The sequence below is a fragment of the Macaca thibetana genome, chromosome 14, assembly GCF_024542745.1.
Source record: "Macaca thibetana thibetana isolate TM-01 chromosome 14, ASM2454274v1, whole genome shotgun sequence".
NCBI classification, from domain to species: Eukaryota; Metazoa; Chordata; class Mammalia; order Primates; family Cercopithecidae; genus Macaca; species Macaca thibetana.
In genome coordinates this window covers 2,910,213-2,927,162 of record NC_065591.1, presented here as the reverse complement: position 1 = coordinate 2,927,162, position 16,950 = coordinate 2,910,213, and the positions used below count along the sequence as shown (strand labels likewise).

General features: G+C 54.9%; 1 protein-coding gene and 1 non-coding gene across 5 annotated transcripts in view; both read left to right on the top strand.

The window, feature by feature from the left end:
- Positions 1–733: 733 nt before the first annotated feature.
- CARS1 (cysteinyl-tRNA synthetase 1) overlaps positions 734–16,950 on the top strand; it is a 57,117-nt gene continuing 40,900 nt past the window's right edge. Inside the window, exons 1-3 of one of the 4 annotated variants that reach the window (XM_050758286.1) lie at positions 734–845; positions 10,115–10,363; positions 16,634–16,725. In XM_050758286.1, the coding sequence (XP_050614243.1) occupies positions 821–845; positions 10,115–10,363; positions 16,634–16,725 (366 nt within the window). In that variant the 5' untranslated portion in view covers positions 734–820. Of the gene's footprint in view, positions 846–10,114; positions 10,364–16,633; positions 16,726–16,950 lie in introns of those variants that run through there. The other 3 variants (XM_050758289.1, XM_050758288.1, XM_050758290.1) reach the window with 3 other exon arrangements.
- On the top strand, positions 9,591–9,753 carry LOC126936755 (U1 spliceosomal RNA). The gene has a single exon (XR_007719562.1). It is a non-coding gene; the product is annotated as a U1 spliceosomal RNA (small nuclear RNA).

Genomic DNA, 16,950 nt, shown 5'->3' with positions numbered 1-16,950 from the left:
GGTCTCACTCTGTCGCCTAGGCTGGAATGCAGTGGCAATCATAGCTCACTGCAGCTTCAAAATCCTGGACTCAATGATCCTCCTGCTTTGGCCTTCCAAGGTGCTGGGATTACAGGCATGAGCCACTACTCCTGGCTAATAATTTTTCTTGACATACTAAAATTCTGTTTCTCAAATAGCATTTCCTCTCATTTTGGGTGGGTGCACGAACCTTGGGAGGGATATCCTTGGGAGATGACATCATGCACACTGAGGAGCCCTAACGGGGTTGGAGATGGCTCCAGAATGGGGTCTGAGAAGGAGATGGAGAAGCCTGTTCACGGAACACTTCATAATGGCTTGCTTTCCGCAGGGTCACTGGCAGGACGGTCCCTAGGCCTGGAGCGCGCTTCCCGTCCATCCCCAGGCCCTGCTCCAGGTCGGCCTCCTGGGAACCATCCCGTCTCACACCCAGCCCCGAGGCCGCCTCTGACCTCCAGGCTGGGCCTGGTCCTCACGGCGCTTAGTGCAATGGTGACTTAAACACCTATTACAGGACACTCAGTCTTTAGTGCCTGTCTCCCCGCGGCTGGGCTGACTACTCCCAGCACGGACACCGAACGCTTTGCCGCGCGATGCTCCAGAGAGCGGGTCGCCGGGGGTTGAACTACAGCTCCCAGCATGCTCCGGGCCAGCGACATCCTGAGCCGCTGGTGGTTGCCTAGCGACCGGGCGTGTCCCGGAAGACGGGCCCGGCGCGGGGCGGGACTTCCGGGGCGGTGATTGCATCAGATTCTGGGAAGTGTCTATAGCCGCAGCTGTGGGTCCGGGATTCCCAGCCATGGCAGGTTCTTCCGGGCAGCAGGGTGAGCGGCGCGGCCGGGCCGGGCTGAGGGCGGCTGGGGTGCTCGGCTCGAAGGGCGGCGAGTCCTTATGTCTGAGGGGCCTGGGTGCCTGGGGTCTGAGGGGCGTCAGTGCCCGGGGTCTTAGGGACGGCACGTCCTTGGGTCTGAGGGGCGGCAGTGCCCGGGGTCTGAGGGACACGGCAAGTCGTCGGGTCCAAGGGGCGGCGGGTCCTGAGGTTCGAGGGGTGGCATGTCCTAGGATCCGAATGACAACGGGTGCCCGGCTCCGAGGGACGGCCACTGGGACCTCTGCGTGAGGGTCTGCCCGACCCGTGGCTGGAGCACAGACCCGCGGTGACCCGAGCCCGGCCGGGGAGCTGCCCAGACCACCCAGCCTCAGTTTCCTCACTTGGTTCCTGCAGAGGTCCCCTTGCATCCTCACCCCGGGAGGTGGCCCTGCATCAAACAGCCTCTCCCCAGCCGGTGCCTGGGCGGGCCCTCGCCCCCTCTTGCCCCAGCTGGACTTTGGGGGGGAGACAAAGGCCCAAGGGTTGTTTTGGTTTTCTGCCCAGACCTGGCAGCTTCCGGGAGGTGGGCGGAGGGCACCTGAGGTTGGTACTTAGGGAAATGGGGCAGAGGACGCCAGGGGTACGCGTACACACAGTAAAAGGGCTTGGGGCTTTACGAAGGCTTTCATCTCCAGTTCCGCAGGCAGTCCACTGCAAGCTGATTGTGAGAGCATTACTGACCCACTTTATTGCCAACCTGGGAGGTTCCCCAGGGACACAGCTGTGTCAGCTCCCCCAGTCACTCATGTCACCAGCGGGTAGACCTCGAGAGACCAGTGGGTCTTCTCTCACTGTCCCTCCAGCAAAATTTTAGGTGCTGGAAAGGCAAGAGACTGAATCAGAAAGCCCAGATTCCTAACAATCTGGAGCAGGCTTTCCAAAGGAAACATTCTCAGTGTCTAGTTTTTAATTCTCTTGGCTGCAAAAATTAGATGCAAGCTCTTTTAAGACACCTCCAGGCCCCATCGTCAGTTTAGATTGCACCAGGATTTCCTTGGCATCCGGTGGTGCCCTTTGCCCCTGAGGGTTTATTGGGTTATAGATAGGTAGTTCTGACAACCTGGGTAATCTGGCAGCGTGGGGACACCCAGATGACAGGGCTACACTCTTGTGCCTAGTGGCAGGAGGTAGTCACCTTCCAGGCACGCCACCTACCACCCTACCTGTGTGCCTGGATTCCAGCACCATCTCCACCCGTCCCAGAGCCGGGCAGTCCTCAGAAGTCACCCAGATTCCTGTAAAACAGCATCATGGTTAACAGCACCAACTCTGGAACCACCTTGACAGGGCCAGGGTCCCAGCTCTGCGCCCCCCTCACAGCAAACCATGGGTAATGGCTCCTACCTTGGAGCATGGAGCGTAAATGAGTTAATAGATGGGAAGGACTTAGAACAGTGCCTGGCACTCAGTAAGTGCTGTGTCCATGCTGAAAACTAGAGCTTTTTTGTTTTCAAAGTAAAAATGTGTTTTTGTTCATTTGTGAACATAAACGACATATTAGTAGTGTTTTATATCTTGTTTTTAAAAATAGCTTCAGAATTTTAGGTTTTCAGAGCCTTGTAAGAATTGCCTTCTTTTTGGAGCTTGCCAGGTAGCTTGGGATTGCCCACTCCTGGCTCTCAGGGCAGCAGGCAGATTGCCCAGTCCTCAGCCTGCTCACAACATCTCCAGCCGGTGTTCTTCTGCCCCAGGGCATGGCCCACCTGCCCTTTACTATCAGCTCCTCCCATCACACACACACTCTCAAAGATGAGAACAGGAAATAAAATCCAATCGTAAATGCTTTCAGTGATCATCTTCCTAGATTTTTCAAAGAGGCCCTCATTTTTGTACCATCTTCCCTAAGTTGACTCAGAATGTCTGTTTATTCTTCATGATCTCATTGGGTGTACAGCTTCTCCTTTGTAGTCTTGAAGGTGCATAGGCTTGGTGTCCGTCCAAGGGCCCAATTATTTCAGAAGGATGAGTTTCATTTCTGAGATTTCTGGGGTAGACGAAGCCTACCTCAGGGCCTTTCCATACAGACTTGGGATACCACTTGGGTGACTGCTCATTAGGTCAGACTTATAGTTTAATTTTTATACAGTTTAATTCAAGGGTCTTCATAATAACACAGCCAGCATTTTTTCAGCATGAGTCTGTGCCAGGCATTGCTCTAAATGCTTTACCTCTGTTATCTCCTGCCACCCTTGGAGGAACCCCTTTGAGGAAGATCCTGCTGGCATCTTGTACAGATGAGAACCGTGAGGTTCAGAGAAGTCAAGCAATCTGTCCACCATCATGACTAGCCCAGAGGCACAGCCAGGCTCCCAACCTGGGCAGCCTGACTCAATAGGGACCTTAACTACTGTGCTGTGCTGCCTTTGATGATTCTCTTCAGACTCAGAGTAACTCAACCGAGTTAAGGCAGATGAGAATGAAGCTGATGCCCTTCGATGTGTTCCCCAGAGCCACGTGAAATGTTTGCTCCTCTATGAACTCAGGTACCATATTTCCAGATATTCGAAGAGTCTTAGGCAGTACCCTTGGGATAGAGATCAAGCCATTTCCAGTGTGGGTGCTCTGGGTGGCAATATGGCTGTCTGATCGCCCCACAGGCTCACTGTGAGGGATGTTGGATTTCCCTAATAATGAATAACCTCCCTGCCAGTAAGGAGGAAGATGGAGGTGCCATTCTTGGGGGTGAGAGAGGATGCCTGGGGGCCAGCTTTGTGAACGAGTGACAGCTGGACCTCTGGGGCTGGTGATCAGGAGAGATGGAGGCAGGGCGGGTGAGTGAGCCCTCACCTGTGGGAGGAGGCTCTGGTCTCTGGGAGTGGATGGTGTTGGCTCCTAGTTGGTGAGAGCAGGGGTGCATGCCCCTCTCTCCTCCCCACGATTCATGTCTGGGGCTTTTTCCAGTCCTCTTTCTGAGCACTTCTTGGGTAGGGAGTGGGTCACTGGGAAGGACCCAAGAGGAGCCACTGTAGAGGGTGGGGGGGGCGGGGTGGGATCAGGGAAACATTTGTAGAAAGGGAGTAACCTGCAGGGTGAGGTGTTGCCTGGACACCCACAAGATGAGGACCCTGGTGGGACCGTAGAAGTAGCAGATTCAGAGGGCAAAGGGTCAGGGTGAGTGTGGGGTGCAGACCCCACCAAACCGAGGCACTTCTTAGGAGCTCAGACCTGCTGTAAAAGGGTCTGCGTTGGCCGGGCGCGGTGGCTCAAGCCTGTAATCCCAGCACTTTGGGAGGCCGAGACGGGCGGATCATGAGGTCAGGAGATCGAGACCATCCTGGCTAACCCGGTGAAACTCCGTCTCTACTAAAAAATACAAAAAACTAGCCGGGCGAGGTGGCGGGCGCCTGTAGTCCCAGCTACTCGGGAGGCTGAGGCAGGAGAATGGCGTGAACCCGGGAGGCGGAGCTTGCAGTGAGCTGAGATCCGGCCACTGCACTCCAGCCTGGGCGACAGAGCGAGACTCCGTCTCAAAAAAAAAAAAAAAAAAAAAAAAAAGGGTCTGCGTTTTAGCGAGCTGCCCACCCATAGGGAAGGTAGTTTAAACCTTACTTGCTGGGCCCACCCCAGAGATTCTGATTTGGCAGGTCTCTGGTGGGTGCAAGAAAGTGACTTCTATGGAGCCCCCAGATTCTGCTACTGATGGCAGACCAGGACTATGCCTGGAGTGGAGCTGGGAGAACCTCAAGGGAAGGCAGGAAGAGAAACAGGGCAGCCGGGAGAGGTTTAAATGCCGATAGGAGGCCAGGCGCGGTGGCTCACACCTGCAATCCCAGCACTTTGGGAGGCCAAGGTGGGTGGATCACCTGAGGTCAGGAGTTCGAGACCAGCCTAGCTAATATGGTGAAACCCCGTCTCTACTAAAGATACAAAAATTAGCTAGGTGTGGTGGCAGGCGCCTGTAATCCCAGCTACTGGGGAGGCTGAGGCAGGAGAATCGCTTGAACCCGGGAGACAGAGGTTGTGGTCAGCCGAGATCATGCCACTGCACTCCAGCCTGGGTGGCAAGAGCAAGACTCTGTCTCAAAATAAAATAAAATAAAATAAAATAAAATAAATAAATAAATGCTGATAGGAAAGAGCCAGAGAGAGGGAGAGGCCACACTGGCACGGTTGTTTGACGTGTCTGGGATGTGGTTCATTTGGTGTAGATTTGTTTTGGTATCTGTGCTGAGTGATTGCTTGGTACTTGCACTTTATTTCAATAAATGTTCTGTAGAGACTCCACCTTTGTAGCCAGTGATAACCACCTTCCACCTTTGGGACATTGCCATGTCCTTCAGTGTGTTGATGAACTGAACTGCAAGGTCACCCGGTAGTGGACATTCCTTCCCATGGGGGCAGAGCAGGAGTTTCAGCACGGAGTGTGCAGGCTCTACAGTGAGGGCCAGTGTCGAGGAACAGGTCCCTGGGAGGTTTTCCATCTGCTCAGAAGTGTTCTCATCTGATCTCAGCATCAGACTGATAGACCACAGCCTGGCTCAAACCCATGACCACTTGATAGCTAATCTATTTTTATTTGTTTCCTCGAGACACACTTAAATGCAGCTACCACAATTACCCAAATGACTGACTGCGTCCATCTCGTGGAAGCCTGTTGTTCTCCTCTGCTTCCCTGGGCACCAGCACCTTTCTGCTCTGAGAGGATCCTTCTCAAGCGTGGACTTGGTTCCCTTTTGATGAGTAGTCTAGGCTGCTCTAGACGGTACATTTAAGAATGATGTGGTCCAAGATCAAGGCAGATTTGGTAATAAACTTTTAAAATAATAAAATTAATTAAATAAAAATGAGTGCATGATCCCCAGGAAAACTCCAGGAAATTCTCTATGTGTAGCATGCGGCTATTACCATAACTCTAATAATACCAGAGCGATTATGATAATAATGATGGCAAATGGGGCCCCTGACTCTGTGCCAGGCAGCTTTTAAACATTTTACAAGTGTAATTTGACTTAATGGCCTGCAGCTTTACAAGGCGGACGTTCTGAGTGTGTTTTACCATGAGGAAATGCTGCTGTGGGTGTGAGTGTAGGCACTCAGCCCTGGAGGGCGTCAGGGCCGCCCCTCGGGTCTCCAGAGAGCGGATCTGCAGCAGCTTCAGTTCCCAGACTGCTTCCTCAGCACTCAAAAGCCACTGCAACCGTTAGGACATATTATGTTTTTCTCATTTTAAAAATAGCAGATGCTTACCGCAGAAAATGTGAGCAATGAGGAAAAAGGGGGAATTAAAATCACCTGTAACCCCCTCTCATCAACCACCGTCACTGTCAGTGTTCAGGCCGTTGCTGGTGGTCTGTTCATCAGAATCGATTCTGAGTGTGAGAGGCGCATGCCTGTCAGCTCGCTGTCGGAGCTGGAAGCCGACGCTGTGTCACTGTTTCTCAGGGTGCTGCTGTTGTCTAGCCCAACCCAGGCATGAGCAGTTGCAGAAGACCAAGGCTCAGCGAGGGGACAGGAGAGGAGTGGGGGGGGTCAGCATCGGGGAACAGCTTTCGAACTGTGGCCTGACCTGTGAGGGTCACCTTCCCGCTCTGTCCATCCCTCTGGCAGGTTCTCTAATCTTTAGTGAACTTCATTTTCTTTATCATGAAATGGGACCGCTGCTGGCGGCTGCAGAGCTGTTGGAGGGAAATGTCCAGCTAAACTAGAAGTCTCCCGGTTGGAAGTTGCTCTGCAAAAGAGTTTGTAGGAGTCTGATATTTATTTAGAGTTAGTTTTCCAGGACCTCGCTTTGGGGTGCTTGGAGCTGCCATGGTGGGTCTGCCTCCGCCTCCGTCCTCCCTGATCTCATCTCCAGCTGGGAGGAGAGCGCATTTCCGTGTGAGCAGCCTCCTTCCTTTCTCAGAGGGAAGCCCCGGCAGTGCCAGTGCTGACACCGGGCCTGTAACTGTGGGGATGGGGCAGGTGAGCTCACAGGCCCTCAAGGGCTCCCAGCACCCCCCTGGCGTCTTCAGCTGGGCAGAGTCCGCCCCTGTGTTTCTCTTTCCTTGGACTGTTGGAAGAGCTGAAGTGAAAAGTGACTTGTTCTTGTGTCTCTGGTATCTTTGGGCAGCAGGGCTCCTGCTAAGCAAGCCCTTGGGGGCTCAAAGCAGCAGAGGCTGTGGCCGGTTCCCAGCACTGGTCCTTGTGCAAGTGTCCTTCTGAGAAGGGTGCGTGAGGCCCAGTGCCATAGGGGAACGCCAGCCCACCACCGGTGGCAGGCACTCTGTGGTGCCATTCTGCTGTCCACTCATCTGTTCCCTCAGCAACTTTCACTGGTATCTGGAATGTCACACGCTCAGTTGTAGATGCTGAAGATCGAGCAGTGACTAAGGTAGATGGAGCAGTGGGGCAGATGGTGAAGGAAAGAAATGCGTGCATATGTTAGACGGGGGTGCTGCGGAGAGAAACAGCAGCCAGACTCGGGGTCTAGAGGCGGGCACCATATGGTCCAGGAGTCCTTGAAGACCTGGTGGGGAAGCCAGCACCCAGCAGAGCTGTGAAGGATTAAGGGGCCTACTGGTGTCTGGGGAGCATTCCCCCTAAAAAAGGAGCAGCAGGTGGAAGGGCCCTGTGACCAGGGTATGGAGAGCCAGGTGGGGGTCCATGGCCAGCATGAGGACAGGCTTGTGTTGCTGGCGAGGTGGGTGTTAGGGGACAGTAATGTGAACTTTCTCTTTTCAGCAAAGCTGCAGGAGCCCTGTGGCTGTGAGGGGAGAGCCATGCTCTCCAGGTGGCGGTGTCTGGCTTACAGGAATCCAGGTGACAAAGGCTGGCTCTCAAGTCCAAAGCCTCTTGAGTTAGTGGCCCTGGATCCTCCCATGGGTTGGCTATCGGTGCTCATAAGGATAACTCATAAAGGGGTGTGATTCCAGCTTTGGCTAGAGAGCGTGCCCAGAGCTTTGCTTCTGGGTGCCTCTGGCTGCTTGGAGTGGGTGGCCATCTTATTGGGGTCAGATGGGACGGTGGCTCCGTGCAGGGGGAGGGAAGCAGGGCAAGTTAGAGGGACACTGCACTCATCATCCCACCAGCGAGAGTCATCCCAGGAAGTCATTTTAAGCCCTGCATCCATGTTGAGACTTCAGGAAGGCTTTCTCACACAGTGCCCACCCCTTTACTGCAGGTGGCTTCAGGATATCCTCTCCGGCGGCCACGGAGGCCGGGCCCTGGGGCATCACGTGGCTCCGTGGGCTCCCTGGCGGGTGAAGAACTCAACCCAGGGGGGCATTCTTGCTGCTGCAGCTATGCACTCCGTTCTGACTCATCTTTGCTGACACCACAGCATTGTGGGAAATGCCAGTTATTGGCCTGACACTAAGGGTTTTCCCCACCCTAGGCAAAGCAGGAAAGGCATTTGTGTGCAGTTACCTCCACAACACACTCTGCTCTCCGTTTTCAGAAGCTGCGTGGGTCTGGTTGGGGTGACTGGCTCTGTGCCAGGGAGTAAACACAGAGATGGGGGACAAAAGGAAATGGGAGAGGGCAGAGAGGGGGACTGTGACGTGCAGGTCATCCACCCCCATGGCGGTGATGTCGGGCAGCTTGTGCCCAGGAAGGGGTGGCCAGACATGTGCTTTCCCACCCTGAGTGAACTCGGGTGGGAGGGTGTCTGCGTGGAAGGAGCAAGCATTGGGCCTTTTCCCACAGTCCTCTCAGCAAGCACAGTCACTGGTTCAAGGTTTGGATGCACTTGTGCTCATGGGCTCAGGGACCAGACTCCCTCCCCTGGCCGGAAACCTGGTACCATCTGCCTGCTCTGCCCCCACTTTAGGGAGGCGGGCTGTGGACACAGCACCTGGTCCCCAACTCTCGTGTCGGAGGTAATTGCAGGCAGATATTCCTTAGAATGGTGAGACAGATTTTATTCCCTAATTCCTGGCAGTAAGGGAAGGAGCTACGTTCCCTGCCGACTCAGCAGAGGTGACTTTTGAATTTAAAGGGAGAATAATTAGCTGGGCCTGGTGGCATGTGCTTGTAGTCCCAGCTACTCGGGAGGCTTAGGCTGGAAGGTCACTTGAGCCCAGCATTTTGAGGATGTGATGAGCCTTGATTGCACCACTGCACTCCAGCCTGGGCAGTAGAGTCAGACCCAGTCTCTAAAAAATAAAAATAAATAAAAAAAAATAAAAAATAGAGGGAGAATGAAGGAGGAGAAGGAGGGTGAGCAGGGGCTCAAGTGCACAATGCCATGGGGCTGGTCAGCGTGCATGTGCCAAGGTAGCTTTGTCTACAGCTGGCAGTGGTAAAAGTTAGGGTTCTGCTGATCCTCCCAATGGTGACATGCGGAACAGCGGCTCTTGGGTCCTTGAGTGACACACCTGAGTGGTGGAGGTGCATGCTTACTACTTTGAAGGCTCTAAGGAAGGAGGCTGGGGCCTGGAGCCAGGGGCCAGGGGCCAGGGGCCAGGGGCCAGGGGCCAGGTAAGGCTGGCTGGAGCAGCCACGTTATCCTGGCAGCCCTGTGCTTTCTTGGGCTGGTCCTTTGAGGGGGCTCAGTCCTCCTGAGGCTGTGGCCTTGACCTGCAGAAGGCACGCTAGAGTCCAGCTGTCTCTTGGTACAGGGGTGTAAATGGCACACATTGTCAATGTGGGGTTCTCCCTACCCCTCATCCCCCAGCACCCAGAGGGAGAGGGTGCCACTGCGGCAAAGAGACTTGAAGTTGGTTTGGTTTGGGAGATTTTTGTTGTGAGTTTTAAAACATTGAGGTAAAGTTCACGTAACATACTTACCTGGCAGGAGGGATACCACGATGGTGTAGGCAGCTCTCCCAAGGCGAGGCTTATCCTTTACACTCCAGATGGGCTGACCGCGGTGATTTCCACAAATGTCAGAAACTGAACTGCACAATTTGTGATAGTGTGGAACTGTGTTTGTGCTTTCCCTGATAGAAAAAATAAATTAAAAACTTAAAAACTAATTTCTATGACATAAAATGAAAAGTGCACAATTCCGTGGTATTTGGTGCACCATGTTGTCATGCAGCCTTCAGTTCTGTCTAGTTCCAAAGCATTTCATCACTCAAGAGGAAACCCGTCCATACCTGTTAGGTAGTCACTCCCCCGACCCCAGTGGACGCGCTGCCCCGTCCCTTTGCCTGTTCTGGATGTTTGGCGTCCAGGGAAGGGCTTGAGCACCTTTTTCCTTGGTTCTGCGCCATCCCCTGGTCCCTGTCTTTCTGAGTTCTGCCTGGCGGCCTCTGGGCTGCCTACCTGCTGCCTGACGCCGTGTGCCCTCTGTCTTTGCAGCTCCTGACTACAGGTCCATTCTGAGCATTAGTGACGAGGCAGCCAGGGCACAAGCCCTGAACGAGCACCTCAGCACGCGTAGCTATGTCCAGGGGTACTCACTGTCCCAGGCAGACGTGGACGCGTTCAGGCAGCTCTCGACCCCGCCTGCTGACCCCCAGCTCTTCCACGTGGCTCGGTGGTTCAGGCACATAGAAGCGCTCCTGGGTAGCCCCTGTGGCAAAGGCCAGCCCTGCAGGCTCCAAGCAAGTGAGTAACAGAGTGGGTTCCCTGGCCATTAGAACCTCTCCCCGCAAGGTCAAGGGCTTTCTCCATCACACTGGTGCTTACCTGGCACCTGTGGATACCTCAGAGGGAGCCTCGCCCAAGTGTGTCTCGAGCAAGTGGCCTGGATGGGCAGATCCAGCGCTCGCTGGGTGGAGGTTGGGATAAAGTCATACCCTGTGGAGTTGGGTATTCAGGAGCAAGATGTTCACATCACTGTTGTGGCAGAATTGCCTGAGGTGGTGGGGTGCAGAGCTGCTGCGGCTCTGGGGTTCCATGTAGCATGCCCAGGCCACGGGCCCTAGCCTTGTGATTTTTAGCTAAGACTGTGCCTGGCTCTGGTTGACTCAGTTCTTTCTCTTTATTTTTTCCATAAGATTGCAGCGTGTCTATCCTCCAGCTTTAAAATCGTTGAATCCTAAAGTTTTTTTGTTTTTGTTTTTGTTTTTTTGAGGCGGAGTCTCGCTCTGTCACCCAGGCTGGAGTGCAATGGCGTGGTCTCGGCTCACTGCACCCTCCGCCTCATGGGTCCATACCATTCTCCTGCCTCAGCCTCCCAAGTAGCTGGGACTACAGGCGCCCGCCACCACGCCCAGCTAATTTTTTTGTATTTTTAGTGGAGACGGGGTTTCCCCATGTTAGCCAGGATGATCTGGATCTTCTGACCTCGAGATCCACCCGCCTCGGCCTCCTGAAGTGCTGGGATTACAGCTGTGAGCCACCGCGCCCAGTGAATCCTAAAGTATTAATTGGCATTGAACTTTTAAAAAATCGGAAATAAGTCATTTTTTCTCTTTGAGATGATGTCTGTCCCATAGCTCCAGCCTGTGGTTGTTGGTTGTGTCTGGGAAACGTGGCTGTGGTTATCTGAGGGAGATACTCCTGGGGTACCTGCATGGCTTTGTCACTGTCTGTGGCAAATCTGAGGGGGCTCCATGTCATCATCACTGAAGTATGCCTTTGGGTGGCTCAGCTCCTCCTGTGGCTGTGGGCACTCCTCCACCTTCATGTGGGGGTAGGTTTTGTGCCCTGGTAGTCCTGGCTGTACCTGGTGGCCTCCTGGGGGCTTCTCTAAACTCATTTGGGGCCTGGGATTTGGAACATGCCACCCCGCCTCTGCCATGGGTCAGGCCTCTGCTAGACCACTGTTTGAACCAGGGTGGAGGTGGGGATGTCACATCTCCTAGGGGCCGTGTTTTCTGGATAACTCTGCAGCAGACACTCCTTCCCCAGCATAGGGTGGAGGCCATTGCTGTGCAGGTCATCTCCTTCCCCATGTAGCCATTCCTGCCTGAGCCTCCAGTGTGGTCACCCAGGTGACACCTGTGCTATGAGGTGCCTTCTCTCCAAGTGCTCGGGTGTCAGGTTGTTCCCCCTGCCATGTGCCGTTCCAAGACACAGGCAGAGGGGGGCGGGATTAGGGGGTGGAGTGGGCCTCGTACCTCTAGCTCAGCAGTGGCCTGTCCAGTTTTCCCTCATAGGGACTTGTTGAAAGAGCGGTACAGACACAAGCCTCCATCCACACTATGAGATGAAGGAAGGGTTTTGCAAACACCTTTTAACCTACAGGGAGGAAGCAGAGCCATGTTGTTGTGTAACAGAATGGACCGTGGATAGCACTAATGGAGTTGTTGTGCCCTCCCCAGGTTCCAAATCCCCTCATCACCCAGGCTGCCCAAGAGGCTGCCAGGGACTGCTTGTGCCAGGAATGATGGACATTATGTCAGGCGACCCTCACTCAAGCTTGGTGTACACTGAGCAGGGGCTGAAGAGGGAGGTGGGAACTGGAGCCTGGGACTGCTAGAGCATCCAGTGACCTCTAGTGGGTCCGAGGCGCCATGGAGTCCAGTGGAGTGTCCTCACTCATGTCCCCAGGATGACGGTAGCCGTGGATCTCCCTCCATGTAGCTGTGAGAATCAGAGCCGCTACCCTCACTGAGTGGGAACGCCCTCCATTTCCATTGCTCATACTCCCCAAGTATGCACCTTCCCTCCTGGCACGGTAGGCCACGTGCCCCTCCTCCTGCTCGCCCTTCCACCTCTGCTGGCCATCCCAGCAGCATCAAATGTGCCCGTGTCCGGCCCTCAGCATGCCCGCCTGTCACCAGCCCCTCCCATGTGCCTTCTGTGTCCTTTCTCTCAGACCATGGGCCTCAGCAGCCCGAGGGATCTTCTCAGACATGGAAAGGCTGTGCTTGGCCAGGCGCGGTGGCTCACGCCTATAATCCCAGCACTTTGGGAGGCCTAGGCGGGCGGAGCATGAGGTCAGGAGATTGAGACCATGCTCGCTAACTCGGTGAAACCCCATCGCTATCAAAAATACAAAAAATTAGCCAGGCGTGGTGGTGGGGGCCTGTAGTCCCAGCTGCTCGGGAAGCTGAGGCAGGAGAATGGCGTGAACCTGGGAGGCGGAGCTTGCAGTGAGCCGAGATCGTGCCGTTGCACTCCAGCCTGGGCGACAGAGCGAGACTCTGTCTCGGGGGGGGAAAAAGAAAGGAAAGGCTCTGCGTAACCCCCAGGGCCCTATTCCTGTGAAGCCAGACCCCTTCCAGGGGAATCCCTTCCCTGGATCGCCGGCCTCCAGCATGGAGGTCCACTGGATATCAGGACGTTGAACTTGTTGGGCACTTCTCACCCACAGTGGAGGCTCAGCCCTTGCAGCCTGCCGGCCTCTGCCTGCCCCCGGGAAAGAGTGTCAGGCACACCCTTCACTGAGGAAGGTGTGGGTCTGTCAGACGAGGCCGTGGTTTTACGAACATGAAGGTTTGGTGTTGCTCTCTCCCCTCGGATGGAGGACCCTTAACTTCCTGATGAAGGATTTCTCTCCATGAACCCCTCGCTTGGGTCCTGATTTCTCTCCATGAACCCCTTGCTTGGGTCCTGATTTCTCTCCCTGAACCCCTTGCTTGGGTCCTGATTTCTGTCTGTGAGCCCCTTGCTTGGTCCTGATTTCTCTCCATGAACCCCTTGCTTCGTCCTGATTTATCTCCGTGAACCCTTTGCTTGGTCCTGATTTCTCTCCGTGAAACCCTTGCTTGGTCCTGATTTCTCTCCGTGAACCCCTTGCTTGGTCCTGACTTCTCTCCGTGAACCCCCTGCTTGGTCCTGACTTCTCTCCGTGAACCCCTTGCTTGGTCCTGACTTCTCTCCGTGAACCCCTTGCTTGGTCCTGACTTCTCTCCGTGAACCCCTTGCTTGGTCCTGACTTCTCTCCGTGAAACCCTTGCTTGGTCCTGACTTCTCTCCGTGAAACCCTTGCTTGGTCCTGACTTCTCTCCGTGAAACCCTTGCTTGGTCCTGACTTCTCTCCGTGAACCCCTTGCTTGGTCCTGACTTCTCTCCGTGAACCCCTTGCTTGGTCCTGATTTCTCTCCGTGAACCCCTTGCTTGGTCCTGACTTCTCTCCGTGAACCCCTTGCTTGGTCCTGACTTCTCTCCGTGAACCCCTTGCTTGGTCCTGACTTCTCTCCGTGAACCCCTTGCTTGGTCCTGACTTCTCTCCGTGAACCCCTTGCTTGGGTCCTGATTTCTCTCCATGAACCCCTTGCTTGGGTCCTGTCTGCATCTGATGTGATGTAGGCAGACACTGCTTGCCACTTCCTGGCTTCTCTCTCCATCGTTTTATCGTCAGCCTCCCACATCCCTGTTTCGAAGGCATGTCTCTCATGAGCGGTTCATAGTTGTTCTGTTGTTGGATCTCTCAGGTCAGGGTGGGACTGTGGAATCAATGAATGTATCTTCATTTTTCCCAAAAAAACAAAAGCACAGGCCGGGTGCGGTGGCTCACGCCTGTAATCCCAGCACTTTAGGAGGCCGAGGCAGGCAGATCACAAAGTCAGGAGTCCGAGACCAGCCTGGCCAATATGCTGCAACTCCATCTCTACTAAAAATACAAAAACTAGTGGGGCGTGGTGGCGGGCACCTGTAGTCCCAGCTACTCGGGAGGCTGAGGCAGGATAATTGCTTGAACTCGGGAGGCGGAGGTTGCAGTGAGCTGTGATTGTGCCACTGCACTCCAACCTGGGTGACAGAGCGAGATTTTGTCTAAAAAAAAAAAAAAAAAAAAAAAGCCGGGGGGACAAGGGTCCTTATGTAGTATCTCTCAGTTCTTTCCTTTTGCAAATCTGAATTTGTATATCTGGGCCTCGTAACCCGTTTCCTGGGGAGCCCGTCGCCAGCTGTATGGAGGTAGCAGCCTTAGGGGAGCTGGAACGCTGGCTGTGGCCAGGCTTCTTGGACGAACTTTCAGTCCTGTGAACCCTGGGCCCTTTCCTCATAGCAGGGCAAGTGTGATGATCCCGTGGCCTCATGGCTGTGTTTCTGGGCAGTGTCTCCAGCTGTCTGAGATGGCAACAGTGTCCTATGGAAGGAGCTCCAGGGTCTTAGTGAGGGAGGAGAGTGAGGGATCCTAGAGTGACCGGATCCTAGAGTGACCGGTTGAATGCCTCCAGGCATTGAGTGAGATTCTCCTTCAAGGGCTTGTGAGGCATTTAACGTAAACTGAGGCCCAGCTACACTTGGCCTCAATAAGCACATGATGTTTGATTAGGATTGGGAATTTCCTATGCTTTAGAATCTGACCACCTGTGACTGCTGGAACTCACCTAGAGTGGGGGCTCCTGCTGAGCACTGGACCTGTCTCCGTCTCCTGCCCCATCTCCTATCTGCCCACACTTCCCTCCCTGCCCAGACACACACACTGCAGCCGCCCTCCTTCCTGCCCTTGGCCTGTTTGTCATCACCGTCTGCCGTCCTGGCTCTTGTGGCCCAAGCAAGAGCCAGGAGGCCAGGAGATGGCTGCTGCCCAGGACCAACTTCCCCGTGATCACTGTGTGGCGATTTGCTGGCCATGCTGCCAGACTGTCTGGCACAGAAACCAAGGACAGGAGGAGGCAGGATGCGAGCACCCTGGTGAGCTGCCAGGCGGCCTGCTGGGGTGGGCACAGGTCAGTGCCACGAGTATCCATCTTGTAGGCCTTCCTGGTGCCACTCAGCAGCGATATGTGAAGCCCTTCCCAGGGCCAGGCACCAGCTGAGGTCAGAGGTGTCCAGCAGAGCATAACGCAGAACCTGGACCTGTAGGCGACAACTGTGGAGGAAAGTGGGGATCTGCTGAGGGGGCAGGGCAGGCAGGAGCCAGCCGAGGACAATGGCAAAGTCACCAGGTACCGTCCTCCACACCCAGCTTTGCAGGATTGACGTTTCAGAGGATGAATAATCACCCTGTGACTGCCCCTGGCCCCAGGGACAGAGCTCTGCCCCTTCAGGGGTCCCAGATGTAGGTTGTGTAAGGACAGCCTCATGCCAGGTTGGAAGCCAGACCTGGAAGCAGTGTGGTCAGAGCAGCCCAGGCAGCCCACAGGCGAGTGGAGGGGAACAACTGGGGAAGTCTGGCTAGGAGGAGGTGACTGCACTGAGGGGCTAGCTGGCAAGGGTCTCTGCCTGGGGGCTGAGAGGAGCTCAGGTTATTTCTGAAGGCAGTATAGACCTGTGTGGAGCTTGAAGCCCAGTGTCTGGATCAGAGTCTGCTGGGCTGCGGGCCCAGAGCTGGGAGCCAGCCGCTGGCTTCTGCAGTGTCCGAAGTGGTGAGGAGGAGCTGGGCTGGAGCCAGTCTTGCCTGCTGGCAGTGGCCACGGTGGGGTCCTTTCTGCCCTGACTCCTGGCCTCTGTTGCCAGGGCTTGGAGGCTTGGAGGTGGCCTCTGTCCCAAGAGGAGTCCCCAAAATCCTCACTTTGTCCAGTGAGGGATTCTGGGAGGGGGAGGTTCCCAGGGCTGCGGTGGCACAGACCATACCTTGTCAGTGTTGAGCCCTGACTGACCCAGGAGTGCCAGGTGGTGGTGTGCTCGCTGCCAGCAAGGGGCCAGTATTTGAAGAGCAGTGGAGTGTGCTGAGCACGCTGTGTAGGCGTTCCTCAGCCCTTCTGGGTTCCAAGGGTGGTGTTGGGGTACGCTGCCATACAGAATATGAGAAAGCAAAAGAAACACACGGTTGTCAGGAGGCGGAGCTTGCAGTGAGCCGAGATCACGCCACTGCACTCCGGCCTGGGCCACAGAGCGAGACTCCGTCTAAAAAAAAAGAAAGACACCGTTGTCTTTGACCTGCGTGATGTTGACCGAGGTTCGCGTGGTTTCACGTTGTGTAAATTTCATGGAAAACTATAGTCCCGTTGTAAAAACCAAGTCTCCAGACGAAGAGGCGACTTGCACTTCCTGGTGCTGCCCCTGGACCCTGACCCCGCTCTCTTCGCCTCCCAGGTAAAGGCCGGCGTGTCCAGCCCCAGTGGTCCCCTCCTGCTGGGACCCAGCCATGCAGACTCCACCTTTACAACAGCCTCACCAGGAACAAGGTAAGGAGGACACAGATGCTGTGGTACATGCACACGATGGGAGGCAGGACGGCCCCTGTGCCTTGTCACACAACAGACTTCTCCGTTCCTTGTGTTGGGCTCTGGAGTTCCATAAATCCAGGTTTAAGATCCTTCAGTCACTTCCATGTTAGAATCTCTGTGGCCCAGGGGCAGAGCTGTCCTCTGAAACTCAGACACATGAAGGATCACGCCTCATGTGGCAGC